The sequence below is a fragment of the Carassius gibelio genome, chromosome A13 (assembly GCF_023724105.1).
Source record: "Carassius gibelio isolate Cgi1373 ecotype wild population from Czech Republic chromosome A13, carGib1.2-hapl.c, whole genome shotgun sequence".
Taxonomy (NCBI): Eukaryota; Metazoa; Chordata; class Actinopteri; order Cypriniformes; family Cyprinidae; genus Carassius; species Carassius gibelio.
Genome location: NC_068383.1, coordinates 16,147,819 through 16,170,237, shown reverse-complemented (window position 1 = coordinate 16,170,237; position 22,419 = coordinate 16,147,819). Strand labels below are relative to the sequence as shown.

Genomic DNA, 22,419 nt, shown 5'->3' with positions numbered 1-22,419 from the left:
TCTGTTCATCTACATCTTATTGAGTCTGAAAAAGCTCCATTTTCATCCAAATGTTGCAGACAGAGAGAGAGAGAGAGAGAGAGAGAGAGAGAGAGAATCTCTGTGTGGATTGTGAAGGGGCCAGTCTTGTGAATGAAGAGCAATGATACTGCTCCTTAGAAAGGAGGAGATGGTAAACCGAGTGGCACTTGTACATGTAGCGGTTTGCATGCGCGCACGCACACGCATGCACGCACACACAGACGCACTTCTGTTACTCAAAAACAAATGAGGCGAGAAGTTTTAACAAGCTACCATATTGTTAAAGAGGCCATTTTATTTTTTTGGTGGACATTAGAATTTACTTCCCATTTATTTCCCTGGAAGAAATCACAGCCAAGAGGTTTGCAGTGTAATGCAAATATAAACATATACTACAAAGTTTGGGGAGATTCATTGCAAAATCTAATTAATTTTGACTATTTATTAAAATTATTGACGTGGACATCAGCAACATGCAACTCAATAAAAACAGATTTTGAGTTTTCCCAGCTTGGAACGTGAAAATGTGTTGCTCTACAACAGGGATAGGCAACTCCGGTCCTGGAGGGCCACTATCCTGCAGAGTTTAGCTTCAGCACCTCATAAAAACCTGCCTGTATCTATCTAGTAATCCCGAAAACACTGATTGCCTTGTTCAGGTATGTTTCATTAGGGTTGGAGCTAAACTCTGCAGGGCAGTGGCCCTCCAGGATCGGAGTTGCCTATCCCTGCCCTACAAGCTTTTACATGTACATCAAAGCAATACAAGACACATGTCATGAAGTACAGGAGATTTATTGAAATGGGCTGTACCATCATTCTCACCCTTTTATATGGTAGACACATAGACAAATACACTCAGATCTCTCTTCTACACTCATTCATGCCACATGCCAAGAATGCAAAGACAGACATATTACTTCCTGATGAATAATCACTACAACTACGCAAAATGTTCAACCACCCTACAGGAAAGTGTCACGTTGATAAAAGTCCTCATAATAACTAGGATTTTAAAATACCATAAGCAAATTTAGAGGGTAAAATTCTATATTCTAAGTAGTGTTATTTACACACTATTGGAAATTCAAGTTTTGGAGGAAAGCTGTATTTTAAAGGAACGAGTGTCTGAGTAGAAAGTAGTTTACAAGAATGGAAACCCATATGATACAGAACACTGAAAAACTGGTACAAACATACTGTATATATATGATATGATATGATTTTGCAGCACCAGAGATTAATGTAGAAGACACCAAATGGTGTATTTTTTTTGTGTGTGTGTGTGTGTGTTGATACTGATGCTTTCATGTGTTTTCATTTTACTCTTACGCTGCTACTATCCTTCATAGAGGGGAAAAAATTTTTTCCCATTCTGATTTATCAGGTCTCAATGAAGCTATTTTAACAGATCCAAACCCTCTATGGGGGAAATAGCAGGATAATAGCAGCATACAAACATAATCACTGTAATACATTTAGAATTAAACGGCTATAAACCTCTAAATAAACAACCAATCAAAGATCAACAGCCAAACAAGAAGTAAAAAAAAAAAAAAAAAAAAAAAAAAAAAAATGTACTCCCATTGCCAGTTATTATTAATATTAGTGAAAGCAAACAATGTATCATCATCATTTTAGCTACTGTATATATACTGTGAAAAGTGATCAAAGAAGTGCTAGTTAATATTTACACAGGGTGATCAACACTGTTTGTGATTACAGACATTGCTGATTGGTACATTCAGCGTATCACACAGAATTGCTCTTGATAGAGATGCATAGCAGTTCCAGATCAATGAGACAAAACAGACAGAAGTGCTCCGCTGAATACAATCAATGTTACTGAAACAATTTTGAAACTTATTTGATCGAAAGCTCAAAGAGAAAGCTTAAAGAGAAAATTTAAATACATAGAAGTACTGACATAAGACAACAGAGAGAGAGAGAGAGAGAGAGAGAGAGAGAGAAATTAAATATAGCTAACTATAAGTACTATAGCTATGTACCTTTACTCTTCATCGTATTTCATTGTATTTTTCTGAAACATTTTTGGCCAGTGACAAATACAATGCAGAAAATCATTAAGAAATAGCATGCTCTCTGTGTAAATAACGTGAGCCTGGCGTACAACATTTCTACATGATTTGTAAGTAAATCCTTTAACACATTTATCCGTATTACAAAGGTTACAAAATTTAGCATGTAAACAGAACTATAATGGAAAAAACTAGCTTTCTGCCTGCTTGCACAAAACTGAATGGTCTCATTTTTAGAAAAAAATGAAGCATGTAACTAGGGCTCTATTAATGTCAGCACTGTGTAACACTGTACATGGCACTGAATGATTTTAACACGAAGAGTCAATTACACACATGTAAACTTCTCCAAATACATGAAATGTAAGTAAATAAAATGTTAAATAAACAAAACATGAATAATTTACAGCTACAATACATCACCTGCTCGTTGCGATATTAATAATATTTCCAGCATTATAGAAATATTATACGAGACTTCCTTTCCAGCACAGTGTTTTATAATGTTGTTCAGACAAACTACTTCTGGGAAGCTTTCTGCAGAGCTATATAAAAAAAGAACATATATACTACTGTCTCTTACAAAATATCAAAAAGGGGTATTATGGCCTAAAGAATTGCCCTGTGTCAGTTTTGTTCTTCAAATAAAGGGGTGAAATATTAAAATGGGTTATTTTACAGACTATATTACCAGTACAATTATTCTAGTTTTCTCAAATGTACATTTTTAAGTATGCGGTTGCCACATGCACCACTACTGCACAGTATTTCACTACACAGATGCTCCAGTGTAACAGCCAAAAAGTGCAAAACATATGCTCTGTTACCTAGAATGATAGCCATTATCATTTTCTCACCAGATATGTACTAGAGATGACACAAGATGAGAAAAATCACAGTAAGCACTAAGACGTGTCCTACAAGAAGAGCATTGGGAAAGCAGTACAATGTCAGAGTACTGCATTGAAACTATAAAGCAATCTGTAAACCATTGTTTAGTTTTTGTCTACATTTTGTTGCACAAAGCATGCTATACATTGTAATGAATCAATCAAAAATGTTTCATAATAAGGCATCCAGACATGCCAAATCAATCCATTATTTGCTGTGGTTTTACATAAGTATGGGCTAGATTTGCTCTGGTAAAATTAGAAATTAAAAACGGGGCCATTTACTACTTCTGTGCTTGACTGACTAACCGACTAGCTTAAATATAATCAAAACCATCAACACTTTGGTGTAGTCAACCGTAGGCAGTCCACAGATTTGGACAGTTCTGCGGTATACTGAAGACATTCAGCATCAGTACATTCCAGTTCAACTGAATGACATCCAGAATGAAGTCTTTGGAGACTGGATGCTCTTTTCTACACTTCTGTCGTCACTGTATATAACAGAGGCAGGTTGATCTTTAAACACTGTTATTCAAAAACATTTTTCTCATTGCAATCAAGCTCAAATAAATATTAGTAGTGTAATTCTGTACCAGTGTATTATTTTATAGATGTATGATTTGGAAAAAGTACCAAAAGGTTCCATTACCTACATTTTGTAACTAATTTATCAATATGGCACCAGACACATGTCAATATCATTCTTGAGTCTGATCACTTTTCATTTTCAGTGTAAACACCCTCATGAGCAATAGGAGAGTTATCCTGTCAAACCCAACATGGCCTTCCAGTAAACCAATACGCTCCGGTGCTAAAACATCCAGTAAACATTCACGTCTATGTCCTGTGGTACCACCAATCCAAGTTTTTCCTTGCTTCACCACACATTTGTCCACTTTGTGATGCAGTCAAGGCCTACAGGGTATAGAGACAGACTTGTAAACCGAAGGTTGCGGGTTCGAGTCTCAGGTCCTGCAGGGATAGTGAATGTACAGCTCAAAACCACGACTGAGGTGAGACCCTTGAGCAAGGCAATGAACCCCCAACTGCTCCCTGGGTGCCACAGCACACCACATGTCACTTCACTTTCACTTCCAATTGATCTGGTACAGCTTTTGAATTCAGTCACAGCAAATCGAAGGCCTCATGTGGACAATCCATCCCAGTGAGCATCGCAAAACACAGTGAGAGTATTAAGTGCTCAATTCTATTATACTGACTGAATCCAAAGAAAAAGTCAACTTAAACACAGTTATTTTCGGTAAAAACATAACATTGGTCTCTTCGCGCTATGAATGGCTGCTTGAGAATATCTTCTAAAACGTATTGGACAACAGCTCCAAAGATTATTAAAAAATAAAATAAAATAAAGGAAAAATCTAATAGGGGGTTTGGCATCACCACATTTACTGCCCATCTTTCTTCACAATATATTCGGTTGTTCTTGAAAACCTAAGAGTATCTTTATGGCATGAAACCTGTTTGTGTCTGAACAAATATTCTTGTGTTCTGTCAGAACCAACATACCAACAGTGTCCTTTTACAAGCAATATATATTTTGCCAGAAAACTTAAGTTACAGCATGCTTTTGGGATCCTTTACTTCTTTAAGATCTTCCCAGCTCTTCTCTTGGGCTCATATGGCGTTCTCAGGATGCTGGGTGTCTCTTCCATCACCCTGACCAGCAGGTTATCAATGTAGTCCTCCAGCTCCCGAATATGAGCATCTTTCTTTCTTACCACCTCTTTCTGCTTGATGAGATCTTGCACAACTTCCTCAAAGGAGAGATTGCTGTAGGCCGCCATATTCACCTGCAGATGTTCAGACTCCTACAGGTGAGGAAGAATACATGACAAATGGTATTAAATATCTACTTTTTATTGTCTATAACATGCAGGGAATTCAAAAAATAAACTATGCTTTTTGAATAATAATTTGATACTTACAATTTCCAATAAGAAAAATGCTCATTAAAATACTGTTCAATGTGTATGTGGATAAGCAATAATGCTACATACAGTAGAACCTGGACTAATATCTTTGGGACACCTAAGTAAATTATATAGGGGCAAAATATTTTAGGAGACAAAATTGAAATAAACATGTTATTTAATGCTGCCTTCAGAGCTCACTTGATAAATATGCTTTTATAAAAGGTATTGCTCTAAACACTCAAGGATCAGTTCTCTCAAGCAGAGCGACTCAAGCAGTGTTGACGTGAAAAGTGTCTGCGTCTGACTTCACAATGATATTGAGGAAACAGGCAATTTAGGAACATTTGCTCATCTGATATCAAGTGTTTGACAAATTCTCACTTCTTGCTGCCAAGGTGAAAACAAGCACTAAATGCGGTCAGTTGATATCATCTCATGGAGAGCTCATCCATTTCATTGGTGTCAAAATATGAGTGGATGATTCTCAGTCATGCCTAATTAGTAATTACGGATGCTTAGTTAATAAAAATTAAATAAAATTGCCACCCAAAATCAACATCAACAGGACACAGACCTGAAATTCATCTAATTACCAAACAATCCAAATAGCTCAAGAAATGAAGTACTTACACCAAATCTACACGGATAAGGTTATCTGTGTTTAAGGAAATTAAATTTAAGACTAAGGAAGTCATTATAATAAATACAATCAAGCCATTAAATAAAGTTTAACAGGGACTAAAACCTTTAAACAACATCGGCGTGATTACTTCAGCTGTGAATAGTGATTAGGGCTTATACTATTCACTAAATAATTAATGGAAGAGATGCATACATCCATACATACATTTATATACATATATGAATACACTTGTTATACACTTGTTAAAGAAAATAATATTGGCAAGAACAAGCATCAGCACTTTTAACCTGAAGCTTTGGTCTGAGCTGGGTTTGAACTTGATCCAGCATATCTGTTTATACATGTGACACTTTGATTATGATTATCCTCCTTAGATTACGATAGTGAAAACAAAACATTCCTTCTCTTTTTCCCCTGAGGAAACAGCGGAGCAAATTTGACTCCATAAAACTGTCATTCTAGAAACTAAAGCAAAAATATAATGGCCATAAAAAAGTATTTAGTTGGAAAGTATTTAAAATATAAAAGTACAGTTAAAAAGGTACACCTTTTACATGCTCTGAGTAGTATTGTACAGTAAAAGTTATTTTCCTTAAACAGGAAAGTAACGTTCTTAGAATTGACAGACATTTGACACTGAGAGGTCAAGTAAACACTTACAGCGGATCTAAATATTTATAATTACTCATAACTATAATAAACTATTGATTATTCATAATTTCCCCTTTGAGCTGAAGCGCAACAGTGTGTTTGTTGAGTTGAGTGTTTGGTAATGCTGGTCAACATACAACGCAAGCCAAAACAACACTCTGGCAAATACAGAACAGCGAACAGTGAATCAAAGGAAAATTTAGAGAAAGAGATGCTGCATGAATAGCAAAACCACCAAGGCACAAGCTAGCGGGGGCAGGAAAAGAGCCCAGGAAATGACCATGAACTGGCAAGCAGCTGATGAGCAGATTTAGGCAATCAGCAGTGTGGGAGCGATAAGACTTCCACTTGGCATTCTTCAGTTGTCTCATTATGGGCACTAATGAAGGCTTTTGCGTTGAAAATCTAAAACTCAAAGTCCTTTGAAATGCCTCGGCTGGCACTCCCCCCCCCCCTTTAATTAAGGCCAGAGACACTATTTCACGGATGCAGTGTTAACACATCCTCGAAAATGGGTGAGGAAAGCCATTTTCAGCAACCCGTCTCCAGTTTCAACATCACTTCAGTGGCTATTCTCACACAGCAGGCAAGCAAACATTGTGTTACTCCGCATTGGACACAATGACGATCACAATCAGTATAAATATGACAACGTGAGAGAGGGCCTCTTACCACGTTTAACGCTGACCGTGGTTTGACCTATAGTGTAAAATTAGCCCAGTGACAAATTGTGTATTATTAATGGTTAGATTTCCAATTATTGAGTGAGAGAACATACGGTCCAAGATGGCTCGCTAACGAAATGGAAGCGCACTAATAGCATCACACTACTTCGAATTACATGCAGAGCAAAGACGATGACCACCCATTTCAGCTGTTAATTAGATGAACGGCCCTCCAAGCTGAGCGCCACAAGTGATACTCAGTCAGAGATCAGCATCAATGACTTCCACTTATAATAGGGATGCAATAAATCACCAATTAAAACTTTGGGCAAGTTTTGAAAACTTATAAGAAATATGGTCAAAATTTGTCTGGACAGTGACTATGTGAAAATACACAGTTGTTAAGCAATGAATAGAAATGGAAAAATATATTCTTACATCTTGCTTAGTCACATGTAAGTCAGGTTTATATGTTATATTTTACAAAATACTGTAAAATAGAAAAGACATACAGTGTACACTACTTATTTCGAATGAACTTACATTTCGCATGCCGTGCTTCTTTTCGGGAGAGGTTCTGAATCTCTGTGTAAGGTCCTCATTGCTAGTGGGATTTCTCATGTTATCACTGTTAGACACAAAAAAAAGGCAAAACGATTACTTCAATAAATACATAAAATGGACTTTCATCTTATAGGAAACCCCTTCATTTAAAATGCGAATCAATTTAAAATTAATGAAATCTTGATTGATATAAAGCACTACTATAATGAAACACATCACAACCTTTAATGCACCTGCTACCTGCCTGCAAAAGTTCTTTTGAGTTGACTTTTAGCTATCTGACTGAGGGTCAGGAAATGGTTTTACACCCCCTCACACGCAAACAGCAAGTCTACATATCATTTCTCAACAATCGGTCACTGACCACAACAAAGGCATTGCAGCCAGTTACGGCACTCAGTCAGTGGGCGGTGTGACCAAAATTGTTTATCACAGTATGAGCAATTTTATACCCCAGTAACGGTATATTTATATTATAAAAAAAATTGTGGTGGAAAGTTTTTGAAGAAAGTCTGTTATGCTCAACAAGACTGAATTTATTTGATAAAAAATCCAGTAAAAACAGTAATACTGTCAAATATTTCTACAATTGAAAATAAATATTAAAAAAAATTTTTTTAAATGTAATTTATTCCTATGATGGTAAAGCTGAGTTTTCAGCATCATTACTCCAGTCTTCAGTGTCACATGATCCTTCACAATGATTTTCTGCTCAAGAAACCTCTCTTATTATTAGCAACTTTTAAAAAAGTTATGCTGCTTAATATTTTTGTGGAAACTGTGATACATTTGATACATCAGGAATAGTTGATAAGTATTAAAAACAGCATTTGTTTAAAATAGACATGCTTTGCATTTTAGCATTGTAAAAGTCATATATGTGTCCTGCCTATTATAATTTCTTTCTGAAAAACAAAAAAAACAAAACATACTTTTGAATAGTTGTGTATCTTATATGCAATGTAATTATGTCTATTAGACAATCTAGTGGCATAAATATATTTATGAAATGTATGTAAAAAAATGTAGCTACACTGAAAATGCTTATCTGCAACACTTATCTGCAACAGTATCCAATATTGTTATATAGATAGACAGATAGATCGATAGATAGATAGTCTGATGTTGAATTTGTCTTGTTTATTATAACAGGAAATTGGGAAATTCAACCAGCTGACACATTTCTTCCACCCATACCACACCCATCAAACACTACTGCAACTTGCAAGAAAATATACTGACTTTATGCTTACATGGGCTTACCGTTATGAGTAGTGGTTCAATCATTTAATGACAAAACATTTTGAATGGATGGGATCCATTAAATATGCCTGTTATCAATAGTCAGTTAATGTATAATGATGCAAAGGTCTCATAGATCTTTAAAAACTAGACAACCTTAAGCAGGCTTGTTAAATGTATTTTTAGCCAACCTGTGACCTCTGAAAGACCTTTGATCTTAGATGAGAGAGAGTTTCTGGAGAGGATGAAGGGCCTGGTAAGCTACGGGCAGATGAACTGTTAACTGAATGGTCCATCTCTCGTTCAGATCTCATCTCATTGAGCCTAATGACACTGATAAGGTCATCCTAAAAACAGATTTCTCTGACAAACATCAAGTGCTCAACTGTCTTCATCTAACTCTACTACTGACAAAAGAGCAGAGGTTGGAAATGACAAGCAGAAGTAACAGAAGACACATTCCTCAGCAATTATTTTAAAAGAATGAATAACACTATTCAAATAAATATTTTACATATATATTATTTAAACCGTAATGGAAGCTTAAACTAGCTGTAATAATAATAATAATAATACATTTTATTTATATTGCTCTTTTCTTATACCCAAAGCGCTACAAGCACAGAACAAAAGTCAATATACAAAAAAAAAAAGAAAAAAATTCCCATGTACATCCAGTGTCACCAATCAAGACACAAACACCATCTTAAAAAAAGAGTTGGCAGAGCGGAGAGAACGAGAGGGCATATATGGCGTAATTAAATCACATTTATATGATGGTGCAGTTCAATGCACAGCTTTTTATGTTAATATAAGAGTTTTAAAATCAATACGGACATGGACTGGAAGCCAATGCAAGTTCCTAAGCACCCCAGAGATATGCTGACAAGAAGGAGTATGTGTAAGAACACGAGCAGTGGAGTTCTGTTTGTGTTGCAGTCGCTTAATAAACTTTGCAGGTAGGCCAAGATAAAGGGCATTACAATATTCAACCCTAGAGGTAACAAGTGCATGGACAAGCCTTTCTGCACCAGGTAATGAGAGAAAGGCCTAATCCTGGCAATATTCCTTAGATGGAAAAATGCAGATTTTGAAATGTTCTTGATATGTGCTTCAAGTGTCAAATGGGTATCAAAAATTACACCAAGGTTGCGAACTTGACGTTACGGAGATACTACATTATTTTCAAGGTGTAAATTAAACAGGGGTACCAACTAAAAGAACCTCAGACTTTGTACCATTCAATTTAAGAAAATTGTGGTACATCCATAATTTAATCTTTAATAATAATTTAATGCAGACAGTCAGATAGGGTTGCTGATATACCTGTGATATTAGTTTTCGTGCTAATATAAATCTGAGTATCATTAGCATAGAAGTGGAACCCCAAACCATGCTTTCTAATAATCTGCCCTAAATGAAGCATGTAAATATTAAAAAGTATCGGGCCAAGAACAGACCCCTGAGGAACACCATGAAGAACCTGTCCAACGTTAGATTTATTGTTTTCTAAAATGACAAACTGTGTACGATCAGTGAGATAAGTAACATAAAAGGCAACAACAAAACGGCTAAAAGCTAGTCTTACCTGGATCTGTAGTGTGAAATGAAAGGGTTGGTTTCACTTGTAAAGGGGTTTGGAGATCGCAGGTCTCCAGAGCTTCCTATTCGCATTCCAGTGGCCGTTTTCTTTCCTTCTTTCTTACCAGTCACTCTGCCCAGAAGACCCACTTTCTTCTCCTTCTCTCTCTTGTCTGCCCCCCACAGCATGCCCTGATCTCCCTCGAAGGGATTGCGGTTGCGTGGGAGAGTGGCGTATTTCTGGGGCATGTTGTCTCCGATGTCGGAAAAGGGGTCAGATGGAACATCGCTGGTTGGGCAACCATATCCATCGCTCTGAGAGTGTCTGTGATATGCAGCTGTGGATGAGAAGGACAGAACATTTTCTTTAGTGATTTTCCACAGAGTGCTACAGGGATGATGCATTTTTGTAGGCCAAACCCAGAGACGATTAAGCATTTTCCTGCTTCCGGTTCCATCATCCTGAAGTCAATGAGATTTGGTCGCCTGAAATACTGCTTGTGTGTGACACAAGCTCAAGATTTTTTCACATTTTATTCTACATCATAAAATACATCAATAATAACTTCTAAGATTTTATTTGCTAACTCACTGAATGGGACTAAAGAGGTTGCTGCAGATATTAAACGTCATCTCTCAAACAGTTAAACCCATCTGCTCGCTAGTCAGCTTTTTAAGCCTTATTGTGTTTATAATCATCTGCTTGAAAACTATTCTAACTCAAAGTTTCAGGGAATTTTTTGTATTTTATTTCTTTAATAAAGACAGACAATATTGTCGGAAGCTTAATGGTGGTGACACTGAATGCATGCGACTGGTGAAGTTTGTTTATAGCCTATGTTTTTACTTCTGGCTTTTTTTTGGTTAATTTGTGAAGATCATCAAGATAAACAAAATATTTGGTCACTGTGTTTATTTTTTAGCAATAATCCAAAAACCAGGGGAAAAAATCCTACTGGGCTTCAATCCAGAGAACCAGGGTGATGCTAACTTCCAGGTAGGCCTATAAAATCTGTCATCACTGCAGCACTCTATACTGAACAATACTCAATGCTGCTAAAACCACACAATTAAAAACATAAAAGAATAAATAAAGTGCTATACAGAGCACTGTTCTACAGTGAACTACTTAAACAGAGCATGCACTGTAGGTCCTCACCTTTCTCTTCAATAGAATTAATGGAGTCGAGTTTGGGCCTGAAGTGAGTTCCTATCAGATCAGACATGGAGTGAGCAGCAGAAAGTTTCTGCGTCCCAGTGAGCAGCGAGCGTTTTGGTTTGGGTTCAGGTGCAGCCTGAGGGTGCCGGTGCTGGTCTGGCAGAGAATCAGTCTCGCTCTGTCCTGAGCGTGGAAGGATGGCGGAAGATGTATCTGAAAAGGCACCATCGTGCTTGCGACCCTTCATCTTTTCCTTGAGTTTGGAGAACGGCGATCTGGGTTTGTCTCGCATAGACAAATCAAACATGCTGGCCGTCATGTTGTTCCGCATGAACTGAATGCTAACTTGAATCTTGCCTCGGTCTTTCCTCTTCTTACCTGGCCGGGAGTCTAGTGTGTACCAGCTGACAATAAAAGAGACAGGAAGTATAAGACATATAGCAAACATAAAACTGTCAGAAATTCAGGTATAACAGTAAAAAAAAAAAAAAAATCGCACACAACTGAATTGATAAGAGCAGATATGCTTAATGCCACTTTGAAGGACTGGGATATAATTTATTTTTCAATCAACTTTTTGATTGATTGATTGTTCAAATATTTTGTTGATCACAGAGTTTATTATCTGTAAAAATTCATAAGTCTGTGTAAAAATCAGTTTTTGTCGAGGGAACCAGGGTGACGCTAACTTACTGTTTTTTAGAATTAAAAAAATGGAATGCTTGATATTTTTTTATTTTTACATATTTCTTTTTAGAAAAAATACGTGAAATAATATTTATAGAAATGTACAATTATTTATTTAGATTACTATTATTTCCACGGCAAAATGGCAGAAAGCATTTTGAATTGTCCAACAACATTTATATACTAACCAGTTTGCAATTTTCCAGTTAATACAACCTGTGCACAAAGGTCAACTAGTCATCTAAAACACAGTTAGTCAAGTTTACTAGCTTATCTATATTTCTAATAATAAATAAATAAAAAAACCTGTTGGAAAAGTTGGTACAAATCAAAGCATATTTAAATTCCAAGCACAGCCAATACAGAGCTACACCTCCTTTGCTGTTGTGTCACAAGTGTGGTTGGCCTCTAAGGTGTTATTAAAAACAGCTAGTGGTACATGCACCAGTAATTTGCAGATGTTCCAGTGTACTTTCACAGCTTGATAAAAACAAACAGGAGAAAACCGCACACTCTTTCACTTCTTCTTTTCTGTGAAACCCCCTGGTGGGAAGACTCTCTTTCAGGCTTTGCCGTATGTATAATTCATACAAAAACGACATGGGGGCAAAATGTTTGTCCGGCCAGAAACCCAATTTCACTTCACACAAGTCTACAGCATAGTCCATTTAGTCCATTTGAAAGCCTTCCACCTTCCTGAGACTGCATAAAATAGTAGGGATAAACATAATTTCCTGGTAACTGCAAAGGTTTGGGCCACATAAAGAATGTGAAGTAATACGCCTCCATCTAGGCCGTTCCTTGGCTCCTGTTTATTTAACCTCTTGCTCTTTTTTTCTGCTGGAAGTAATGTGATTGATGCTGTAACTGTGTGAAAAGGAGGTGGCATTTACACAAATCTGGCCTTTGTTCTTTGATGCTCACACCGGTATTTGGAGATTATGAAATGGACCATATTTCAGCAGAGGCACATGAATCTGAAGAGTGGCTGAATATTGATGCTATTGCAGTTCAAGACACTTGGAGCATAATCATTAATTTAGAAATGATGGTCATGAACATTTAAGGTATAGTTACAATACTAGACAGTTTTTTTTTGTTGTTTTTTTAATACAGGGCCAAAGATTTTAAGTGAGCGGATGCCATACATCATTTTACACCAGCCAAATGTATGGTGGAAACCCATATTTCCAAAATATATTTTCAATTACATATTTTTTTTCATTGATGTCAGTCAATAATATCCAATACTGCATATTTTTTGTGCCGGTGAATAAAAGCCATATATATATATATATATATATATGTACACACATTTAAAAATAGCAATACAAAAATAAAAATGAAAAAATGCATAACAAAATTGCTAAAACTTTTAAATTAAGATGAAAAGGGAAACAAAAAAAATCTAAATACTACTGAACTAAAATAAACAATAACACATACAGTACTGATTAACTGTATAATTTAAGTAATTTTCTTATGAAAATGTATTGCTATTGTAATAATATTTTTTTATAATAATATATATTTTTTATTTGCTTATTATTTTAAATGATTATATATACGTTAAGGTGGGAAAGTTCTGTATTTTGTCTTGTTCCTTTGAATAGTATATATATAAAATTGTAATACTTAGCAAATCTCAAAATGACTATCTATTTTTCCATAAACTTCATTATAAATGTGTGAGGTCTAAACTCACTTTTATTTAAATTGACTGATTTTTGTGTTTTGCAATTTATTAATACTGAATGGTATAAAATTTTGATAATGCCCTCACATGAAAATAATTATTGGCTTATCTGTATGTATCTGTATGGCACCCATATCCAAATGACAAAGGGAGATTTTGAATGATACATTCAGCACAGTCCATCCAAATGTGCTAAAAAAAAACGCTTATGACGATATACATTAAGGCCCCGTCCACACGGAGAGCGTTTCTGTGAATACGCACAAATTTTTTATCGGATAGGCGTTTCGTCCACACGGATCCGGCGTTTTCATCAGGTGAAACCGCTATTTTTTGAAACCGGGTCCCAGAGTGGATAAATTTGAAAACGCCGTCTTTGCGTTTTCGTCTGGACAGCTAATCCATATATTTTCTGAAACGATGACGTCATCAGCCCACGTCTCCCCCCAGTCAGACACCTCTACGTCACGTAACAGCAACAAAAACATGAACAAACACTGAACGATTGTCGTTTTATTAACTAACATTAACACTGATTAATAAATGTATTGTTCCTTGTTCGTTTGTGTACCACGCGGAAGGTTTATGAGCATAGTCCCAAGTCTTCTTCTCTGTTTTTAGTGTATCTCTGTTGCAGAATTACAGCGCCACATACTGGTCTGGCATGTATACTACTTCATTTTGCGGTTTCGTGTGGATGCGGATATTTCTTGAGACGCGGAAAAAAAGATCGGATTGGGGTAAGCTCCGTCTCCGTGTGGACGGGGCCTAAAACTGCTTTATTTAAAACCTGATAAACTGAGTAGAGTGTGATTTGTTTTTCTTTGTAAAAATATCAATCAGGCCTTTTCTTGACCTGACTGATTAAAAACACACAAACCAGCCTCCTAGAAATGCAGTTCAACACTTCTGACCTAGAGGCAGGTCTTTCATGCAAACACTACTGTAAACACTCCTTCAGTATCGGAACACACTCCCCTCTGGGGTTGTCACAGGCTGCCATCTTGCCGAGTGCTCTTCTTCCATCATGGCACAGCTAGTGAATGTTGATTATGTTTCTTTTCAAGACCATCCACACACTGGGGAGCTTGTAGATCCGAGGGAAGAGGGTTTACCTGGTCTCAGGCCCAGTGAGGGAACTCTGATCTGGGCATGTGGAGAGCCAGACAGCCCCTGTTCTTCACATGGGAGTCAAGGCCAAGATAAATCTTCTTCTGTTTGGAACCGCAATACTCCCACTCTGCGAGGGCCGCTGGGAACCACCGTACAATCAACAAACACAGGTGTGCGATAATTAGGGCCTGTGAACTCCAGTGTCGAAACGGACTCTTGTACCATTGCGTCAGTTAGAGGAAACCCTTCCAAGAACAGAATCAATGGGGACTGCTTACCCTGAGAGACTTTTCAGGGGATGCAAGGTTGGTAGAGTGATTTGAGTCACAATCATGACATATTTGTCAATGATTAAGCTTGGAGGAAGTGTAAGGATGCATCAGTAATAATATTCTAGCAAATACCAATAAGCCCATAACTATTTTCATGCACATTGAAATAGACTATGGATGTAGTATCTGCCTATAACTGATATGGTACCGATATGTGACCCTGGACCACAAAAGTCTTAACTTCCATGGGAATGTTTGTAGCAATAGCCAAAAATTATTTTAAAAAAAATATTTTGTAAATTTCCTACCATAATGATATCAAAACTTCATTTTTGATTTGTAATTTGCATTGCTAAGGACTTCATTTGAACAAATGTAAAGGTGGTTTTCTTAATATTTTGATTTGTTTTGCACCCTCAGATTCCAGATTTTCAAATAGTTGTATCTCAGCCAAATATTGTCTGATTCTAATAAACTATACATCAATTGAATGCTTATTTATTCAGTATTTATTCATGTATAAATCTCAATTTTGAAAAAATTGACACTTAAGGTTTTGTGGCCCAGGGTCACATATATTGTGAATTATTACTACAGTGCAAAACTGACTTACATGCAAATGGAGAGCAAATATCAGTATTCTAAAATCTAAATTTTTTTAACTGAGTTCTGTCACTTGTCACTTTCTTTAACATCAGGTATGCAAGACACTGGCACTGCCTTTTCTAGTTCAGCCAGCCATACTGGTTTCTCTCATAATGCTCAAACAACCTATAGTTTGTACATATCCAAAAAAGCTAAATCAGAAAATAAGACTCTCTTATGAGCAGTTTTGACATTTAGTTACAGAAAGTAGCCTATGTCATATCTGACAATAAAATTAGAGGAAGTCAGAAGACAGAAGAACACAAGACACAGTTTCCTTGAAGCAAACATACCTGTTAGTCACCAGGACCTGACAAACAGAGAGGAAAATATAATAGCAAGCAGTACAATCATCCTCACTAGACCTGTTCATCTACCACAGGATTGTGACTCAAACTGCAGGGAGTCAAAAGGCTTTTATGTGAGTTTCATACCAGAACAAAACTGTCCCGCATGAGATGGCTGCCCTCCTATAGTAATGCACAGCAATAGCATGTCCATAGACTTTTAAAACTCAAACAACAGGTTTTATAAACAAAGACAGGATTACGTCAGAAGATTACTTCAAATGAAACTGCATAACCTATTGTAACAGAAGTTAAAAATAGCCCAGGTCATTACAAAACCTTTATGTTAGAATTTGAATACTATTAACTGACTTGGCTTTAAAATGCAGACAATCCTAAAACACTGGGGTCTGTATGCTGATATGTCATAGCGATGTCTGCTCTTAAATAATCAGAGAGAGAGAGAGGCCTGTGATTTCAAAAGAATCACAGAAAAGAAAGGATTGCATAAATACAATTTAAACAAGATTTCTCAATTGTAATACCAGAAAGGGGAAGCCATTTAGTGTTAGGTACCTCTTTTAAGTTGCACTTCTGCTTATTTAAAAAATGCTACATCTGTATAATTTACACAACTTTTGACAGCTCCTTAAAAGATAAAAAAAAAAAGAATTAAGTATTTAACTCACTTACTCAGTTTTTCGCCGTTCCTTGTTGTCAAATATTTCATTTAAGTTGATGATTTTTTGGCCCAGAAATTTATCCAATCCAACCAGGGACCTATGCATGACTGTGAAACACAGCTCATAAACCTCTGGATTGCTCTCCATCAGCAGCCCTGGCAGTTCAAATGAAGCCTCTTCTCTCCACACTGGGCTGAGGGTCTTCTCCGCCACCGATGTGGAGTACTTCTCTTTGCCCAGCTGGATAATGGTGTAGGCATCGTTGGTACCATTCTTGCCCTTTGGTTGCAGGTCTGTGGCTTGAAGAACAGTGGCTTGGACATGAGTTGGAAACCACTTCTGTGACTGTTCGCCCAATGACATGATGAATTCAGGTGTAAAATTATGGATTCTGATGTATGGAATGATACGTATATTACTTCAATTTGGCCTTGGCAATTTGTTTAGCTTCTAATCACAGGAAAATAACAACCAAGAGTCGATAAAAAATTTACGTTATGTTTAAAAGCGTGGGAAGAACATATTTGTCATTTCAAAAGCTGTGTCTATTAACAGAGCAGGAAATGATGTTATTACACTCTGCAAACACTCCACACATTCACCCTGCTCCAACTCAGGTCACCTAAACCAAAGAAGAAGAAAAAAATCAGTCTTTTTTATATAATTCAAATATAATATATATAATTCAAAAATTATATTAAAACTTAAATTCATATTACAAATGACCCAGAAATTACAATTGTAACTTAAATCATCAAACTCAAAAAGGTAAAAAATAAAATAGAAGCAAGCGATTTTTTTCTTTCTTACTAGTTTTATTGTGGAGACCAGAAAGTCTGAATGTTTTTTTTTTTTTTTGGCTACTAAACATTGCCAAAAGTTTTTGGCAGTGACAAATTTTGTGTTTTGCAAAGCTTTCTGCTTAAGCTGTTGTGGTGTTTGTTCACATCGTTTCTAGATTATTGATGCATTTTAAATAATTGCTAAAAGCTTCATTGGCCAAAAAAAAATCCTGACACAAAATGAGCAGCTAACATTAATTGACTAATCATATCAGCAGCACATGTGAAAGTGTGAATGAGTACTAGTCAGGTGAAATCACTATCATACTAATTCAAATTGTAAGAGCAGATGGATTTTTACAAAAGGAGAGAAGAAGTGCTTCCAATCATTGTGTTCTTGTTAGCAATGGTTACCTCCAAAGAAACACTTGCAGCCAATATCGCTTTGCACCAGAATGGCTTCACATGCAAGGATATTGCTACAAAGAATATTGCACTTAAAAGACCCATTTACCGGATCATCAAGAACTTCAAAGAGAGCGGTTTGAATGCAGTGAAGTAGTCATCAGGATGTCCCAGAGTGTCCAGCAAGCGCCAGGAAACCGTCTCTTCCTGAGGAGTCCACTACAGAACCGTGTCTCCAGCAGTGCAGCGCTTGCTCAGGAATGGCAGCAGGTTTGTGTGAGAGCATTTGCATGCACAGCGAGGCCAAGACATTTGGACAATGGCCTGGTGTCATGAAGGGCAGCAAAGAAGCCACTTCTCTCCAAGAAAACATCAAGGATAGACTGAAATTCTGCATGAAGTACAAGAATTGGACCGCAGAAGACTGGTGCAAAGTTATTTTCTCTGATGAAGCTCCCTTCCGACTATATGGGACATCTGGAAAATCGATTGTTTGGAGAAGAAAAGGTGAACGCTACCATGAGTCCTGTGTCATGCCAACAGAGCAGCATCCTGAGGCCATTCATGTGTGGGGTTGCTTTTCAACCAAGGGAGCAGGCGCTCTCATAATTCTGCCTAAAAAAACACTGCCATACATAAAGAATGGTATCAAAATGTCCTGCAAAAGCGACCTCTTCCAATGATCCATGAGCAATTTGGTGATTTCTGCATGATGGAGCACCATGTCACAAAGCAAGAGTGATAAAGAAGTGGCTTAAAGATCATTACATTCAAAATTTTGGATTCATGGGCAGGCAACTTCCCAGATATCAATCCCATAGAGAACCTGAGGTCAGTCCTCAAAAGGCTAGTGGACAAGCTCACAAATTGTGATCCATTCTGAAAACTTATGAGGCGAGAATGGATGGCCATCAGTCAGGATTTGGCGCAGAAGCTAATATCCAGCATGAGTGAATTGCAGAGGTTATGAAGAACAAGGGTCAACAATGTAAATACTGACTCATTGATTCATATATACCGGATTTATTTGTTTTTGACAATAAAAGCCTTTAAAACTTATGATATACTTATCATTGTTTCTCAGTATACTATAGAAACATGTGGAAAAATAGAAATCTACAAATACTGAAGCTGCAAACTTTGCAAAACACAAAATGTGTCACTGCCAAAACTTTTGGCCATGACTGTATATCTAAAACTTATATCATTCACATATATCGTTTGAAATTTAAAGTGGTTTAACAAGTATATTAAACAGCGTAAATTCATGTCAAATACATATAATGCTGTTGTTACAGCCGACACTACTGGGCTGTAACTGGAAAAAAAGCCCATGGATTTATTATGGTAATCAAACTGTCCAAAATATTAACTATGTTCCATCACCTAATTAATTTTAAAATGTTTAATTCAAAATGGTAATCCCACAGGAAACCTTGGCATTCAATTAATTATGTAACTTAGCTTATACACCGTGGCACTATTATTATTATTATTATTATTATTATTTATTTTTAATGCAGATTAAAAAAAGGTGCGAGGTTTACTGTATACTGTATATAAAATTATAAATGTGTACATCAAATAAGAGAACCGGGTGTTAAAATAGATACCAGCTCTGTCATTTAACAGTAAATGTATAATCGAGACCAGAACGTTTTAATTATATCATTTATTTTCATTATATTTACTGTATTTTTAATTGATTGCTCTGTTCTGTTAATCCTTTATATTTCAAAACAGAGACTTACAACTTTTACTTTTACCTCAGGAGGGAGATCATGGCTCAAACTCACCCAGTGCTTAAAAAAAAAAACCATACGCGGTCTCTCCTTATTTAATCCAGTTAGAAACACCACTGTTAGGTTTATTACCCCCAGATACTGCTGCTGTCAAACAGTCATCCAGCACAAGGCTCTGATATTTACCTCTGAAGCATCTTTCTCGAACACAGCTAGCGACGCCACTGCATGAGGAATGACCGCTTATGCCAATCGGTATCAATTCTCTTCATCTGTGGTGAATGAAAATGAATAAATTGCTGTAAACGACACTAATGCATCTTAAACAAATGTGTGGTATTCCAAATCAGCCGTGCACTCCACTTCCTAGTTCCTCATTTCCGCCGATGTGGTGACGGGTCGAAGTGCAAACTCCTCCTCTGTTGCCGTGGAAACTCAGGATTTGATCGGCGCGCGCCTGGCGCTGTTCCTGGGATTCGAATGACTGCGAGGCTTATGAGAGTTTGCGTGCTTCGTTTCCCTTCTGTTGTTAATTTTGTCGAGGAAAGAAACTGATAGAAGAATAAACAGCTTGTTTGTAAATCATTGTAATGCTGATTAGAATAATTAAAAATGGGTCAAATGAAACATCATAACAATTAATATCATTATAACATCCTATAGGCCTATATTTTAGATAACTTGGATAGTGTTTTATATAAATGACCTTTAAATAAAATAATGTAAAATTATTGTAGGCTACTCAATCAGTAATATTAGTTTTTATTTTTATTAGCAGGTCAGAAATCAGCAGTAGCAACGGGGAAAAGAATGAAAAAGGGCTATATAGTAACAGAATGGAAAATATATACATATATATATATATATATATATATATATATATATATATATATATATATATATATATATATATATATATATATATATATATATATATATATATATATAATTAATGCATCAGAAGGTTAATGACTTTAGAATAAGGGAAACCGAATCCAAATGAACAAGAGTTGCATAAATTGTGGAAAACAAATAAAATGTAGAGGGAAGATCAAAATCACCTCTCTGAAAAAGCTGAATGGAATCCTGTTCAGGCTATCTGGCATAGGCCTACTCATAATGTCCACTCAATAAAGTCAATAAATGTCTATTGGAGGCTCTTGACAAAACTAAACCAACCAAACATGTTAACATATTGCCTGTCCATGTTTCTTGGGAGGGGACGTTGAGGTGCTGATAAGAGGAGCTCATTTAAATGAGAACAGACGTGTGTGTCATCCCAGTTGACAGGTACATCTTAACTAAACACACCTGCTCTTTCATTTTATTCTCTTTATCTCTCCTTATCCCCATCAGCATGCCATAACCTCAGTGCATTGTGTACATACCAGAGTCAGAGGCATGAGCCTGGCACATTCGTCACACATAGATTATAACTCTTATCTGGAGTGTATCTCAGGATGAAAACAGGCCTGGTGTGGGGAAATATTAGGTCATATAAAATGCATTTAAGACAGCTTAAACTGAGGAGAGGCTCCTCCATGTGCCATTTCGATTTATGCCTCACTGCAAACACCAGGAAACAGCTGAGGAACCAGAGCAGAAGACTCTCACTGAAGATATCTGTATGGTCCTTTCATGAACCAATCAATCAATATTTAATATATGTATGTACACAGTCATTTCTTGTTTCACTCTGTTATTTATTTTTACGCAATGCAGACAGACAGTTACATTGTTATACCAATAGGTGGCGATACATTTTTATAATGAGTGAGTCCATTGAATTATTCACTGAAATGATTTATACACAAATTATAATTCAAAAACTATAATTCAATCAAGAACTGAACTACTGTGTTTATGAGTGAGTCATTAATTGATGTATTCAGGAATGCAAGAAGTGGTTGTCTTTATGAATAAGTCACTGAATCATTTATTTAAACAATTCTTCTTCTTCTTCTTCTTTTTCCACTATAAATAATTTCTTATGCAATGGAAAGTTTCCATGGATATTAAAGGTTCTTCATGGATCCATATATGCAAATTAATTTAGTTTTAAAAATGTTTTTGCGCTTTAGAAACCCTATGTTCGAATTTTGACTTGTGAACCTTTCCGATCCCATCTCCAGTTTACTTCTTGTCAACTTTCTAATTATCCCATGTAAATAAGTGCCAAAATAATAATCAGAAATACTACTACTGTGGGGTTGCATGGTTGTGGCTTTGTTTTAAACTATTTTTACTGGTGGAGCTAAAACAGACAAAATAAAGATGATAGGAAAGAATAAAGTTTTTTTCCTCTCCATTCCATAAATTTAGTTCTCAATTTTGCACTGTGCAGTTCTAAAGAATCTCATGGGGGGGAAGAGGCTCATGGCCGTAAAGAGACACCATCAGGGGTCATGACACCAATCCTTAATTTGACAATTTGTTCGACACTTTCATGTATTACTTTCTAAGACCATAATACGTCTGTGTGCCTCTGGAGTGGGATAAAAACATGAAAGGCTCTACATTCCAACCTCACCTGCTTCCTTTTATTGTTCGCCTCTGATAGACTATATAAAGGAAAAAAAATCCATCAAGTCATAAATTAGCCTAGAGTAATGTATGGCCTCAGTCCACTTTTCCAGAGGAATGATGTTGTAGCCCATAAACTGTCCAATATACAAAAGGACCCTGTATTGCATATCAGTAAGGGCCACGTGTTGG

At 36.4% G+C, this 22,419-nt stretch overlaps 1 protein-coding gene across 3 annotated transcripts; it reads right to left on the bottom strand.

The window, feature by feature from the left end:
* Positions 1 to 800: 800 nt before the first annotated feature.
* Positions 801 to 20,113, bottom strand: LOC128026301 (rab11 family-interacting protein 2). Of its 3 annotated transcripts, XM_052613272.1 has the most exons (7): positions 19,891 to 20,113; positions 17,352 to 17,397; positions 16,786 to 17,166; positions 11,393 to 11,796; positions 10,241 to 10,571; positions 7,390 to 7,474; positions 801 to 4,782 (listed from the first exon to the last, which is right to left on the bottom strand). In XM_052613272.1, the coding sequence occupies exons 3-7, from the start codon at positions 17,136 to 17,138 to the stop codon at positions 4,552 to 4,554; spliced, it is 1,404 nt and encodes a 467-aa protein (XP_052469232.1). In that variant the 5' UTR covers positions 17,139 to 17,166; positions 17,352 to 17,397; positions 19,891 to 20,113; the 3' UTR covers positions 801 to 4,551. The 3 variants fall into 3 exon arrangements, with proteins under 3 accessions (XP_052469232.1, XP_052469231.1, XP_052469233.1); XM_052613271.1 differs by having other exon boundaries at positions 16,786 to 17,397; positions 19,891 to 20,112; XM_052613273.1 differs by lacking the exons at positions 16,786 to 17,166; positions 17,352 to 17,397; positions 19,891 to 20,113 and adding an exon at positions 16,099 to 16,370.
* Between the last annotated feature and the right edge of the window lie 2,306 nt (positions 20,114 to 22,419).

What these genes read in the sequence shown, in the direction of transcription:
- LOC128026301 (XM_052613272.1), bottom strand. Translation starts at nt 17,138, where the DNA reads ATGTCATTGGGCGAACAGTCACAGAAGTGGTTTCCAACTCATGTCCAA. An exon ending in TAATTCTATTGAAGAGAAAG is followed by an intron (nt 10,572 to 11,392) that starts GTGAGGACCTAC and finishes TCTCATCCACAG; the next exon opens with CTGCATATCACAGACACTCT. An exon ending in ATTTCACACTACAGATCCAG is followed by an intron (nt 7,475 to 10,240) that starts GTAAGACTAGCT and finishes TGTGTCTAACAG; the next exon opens with TGATAACATGAGAAATCCCA.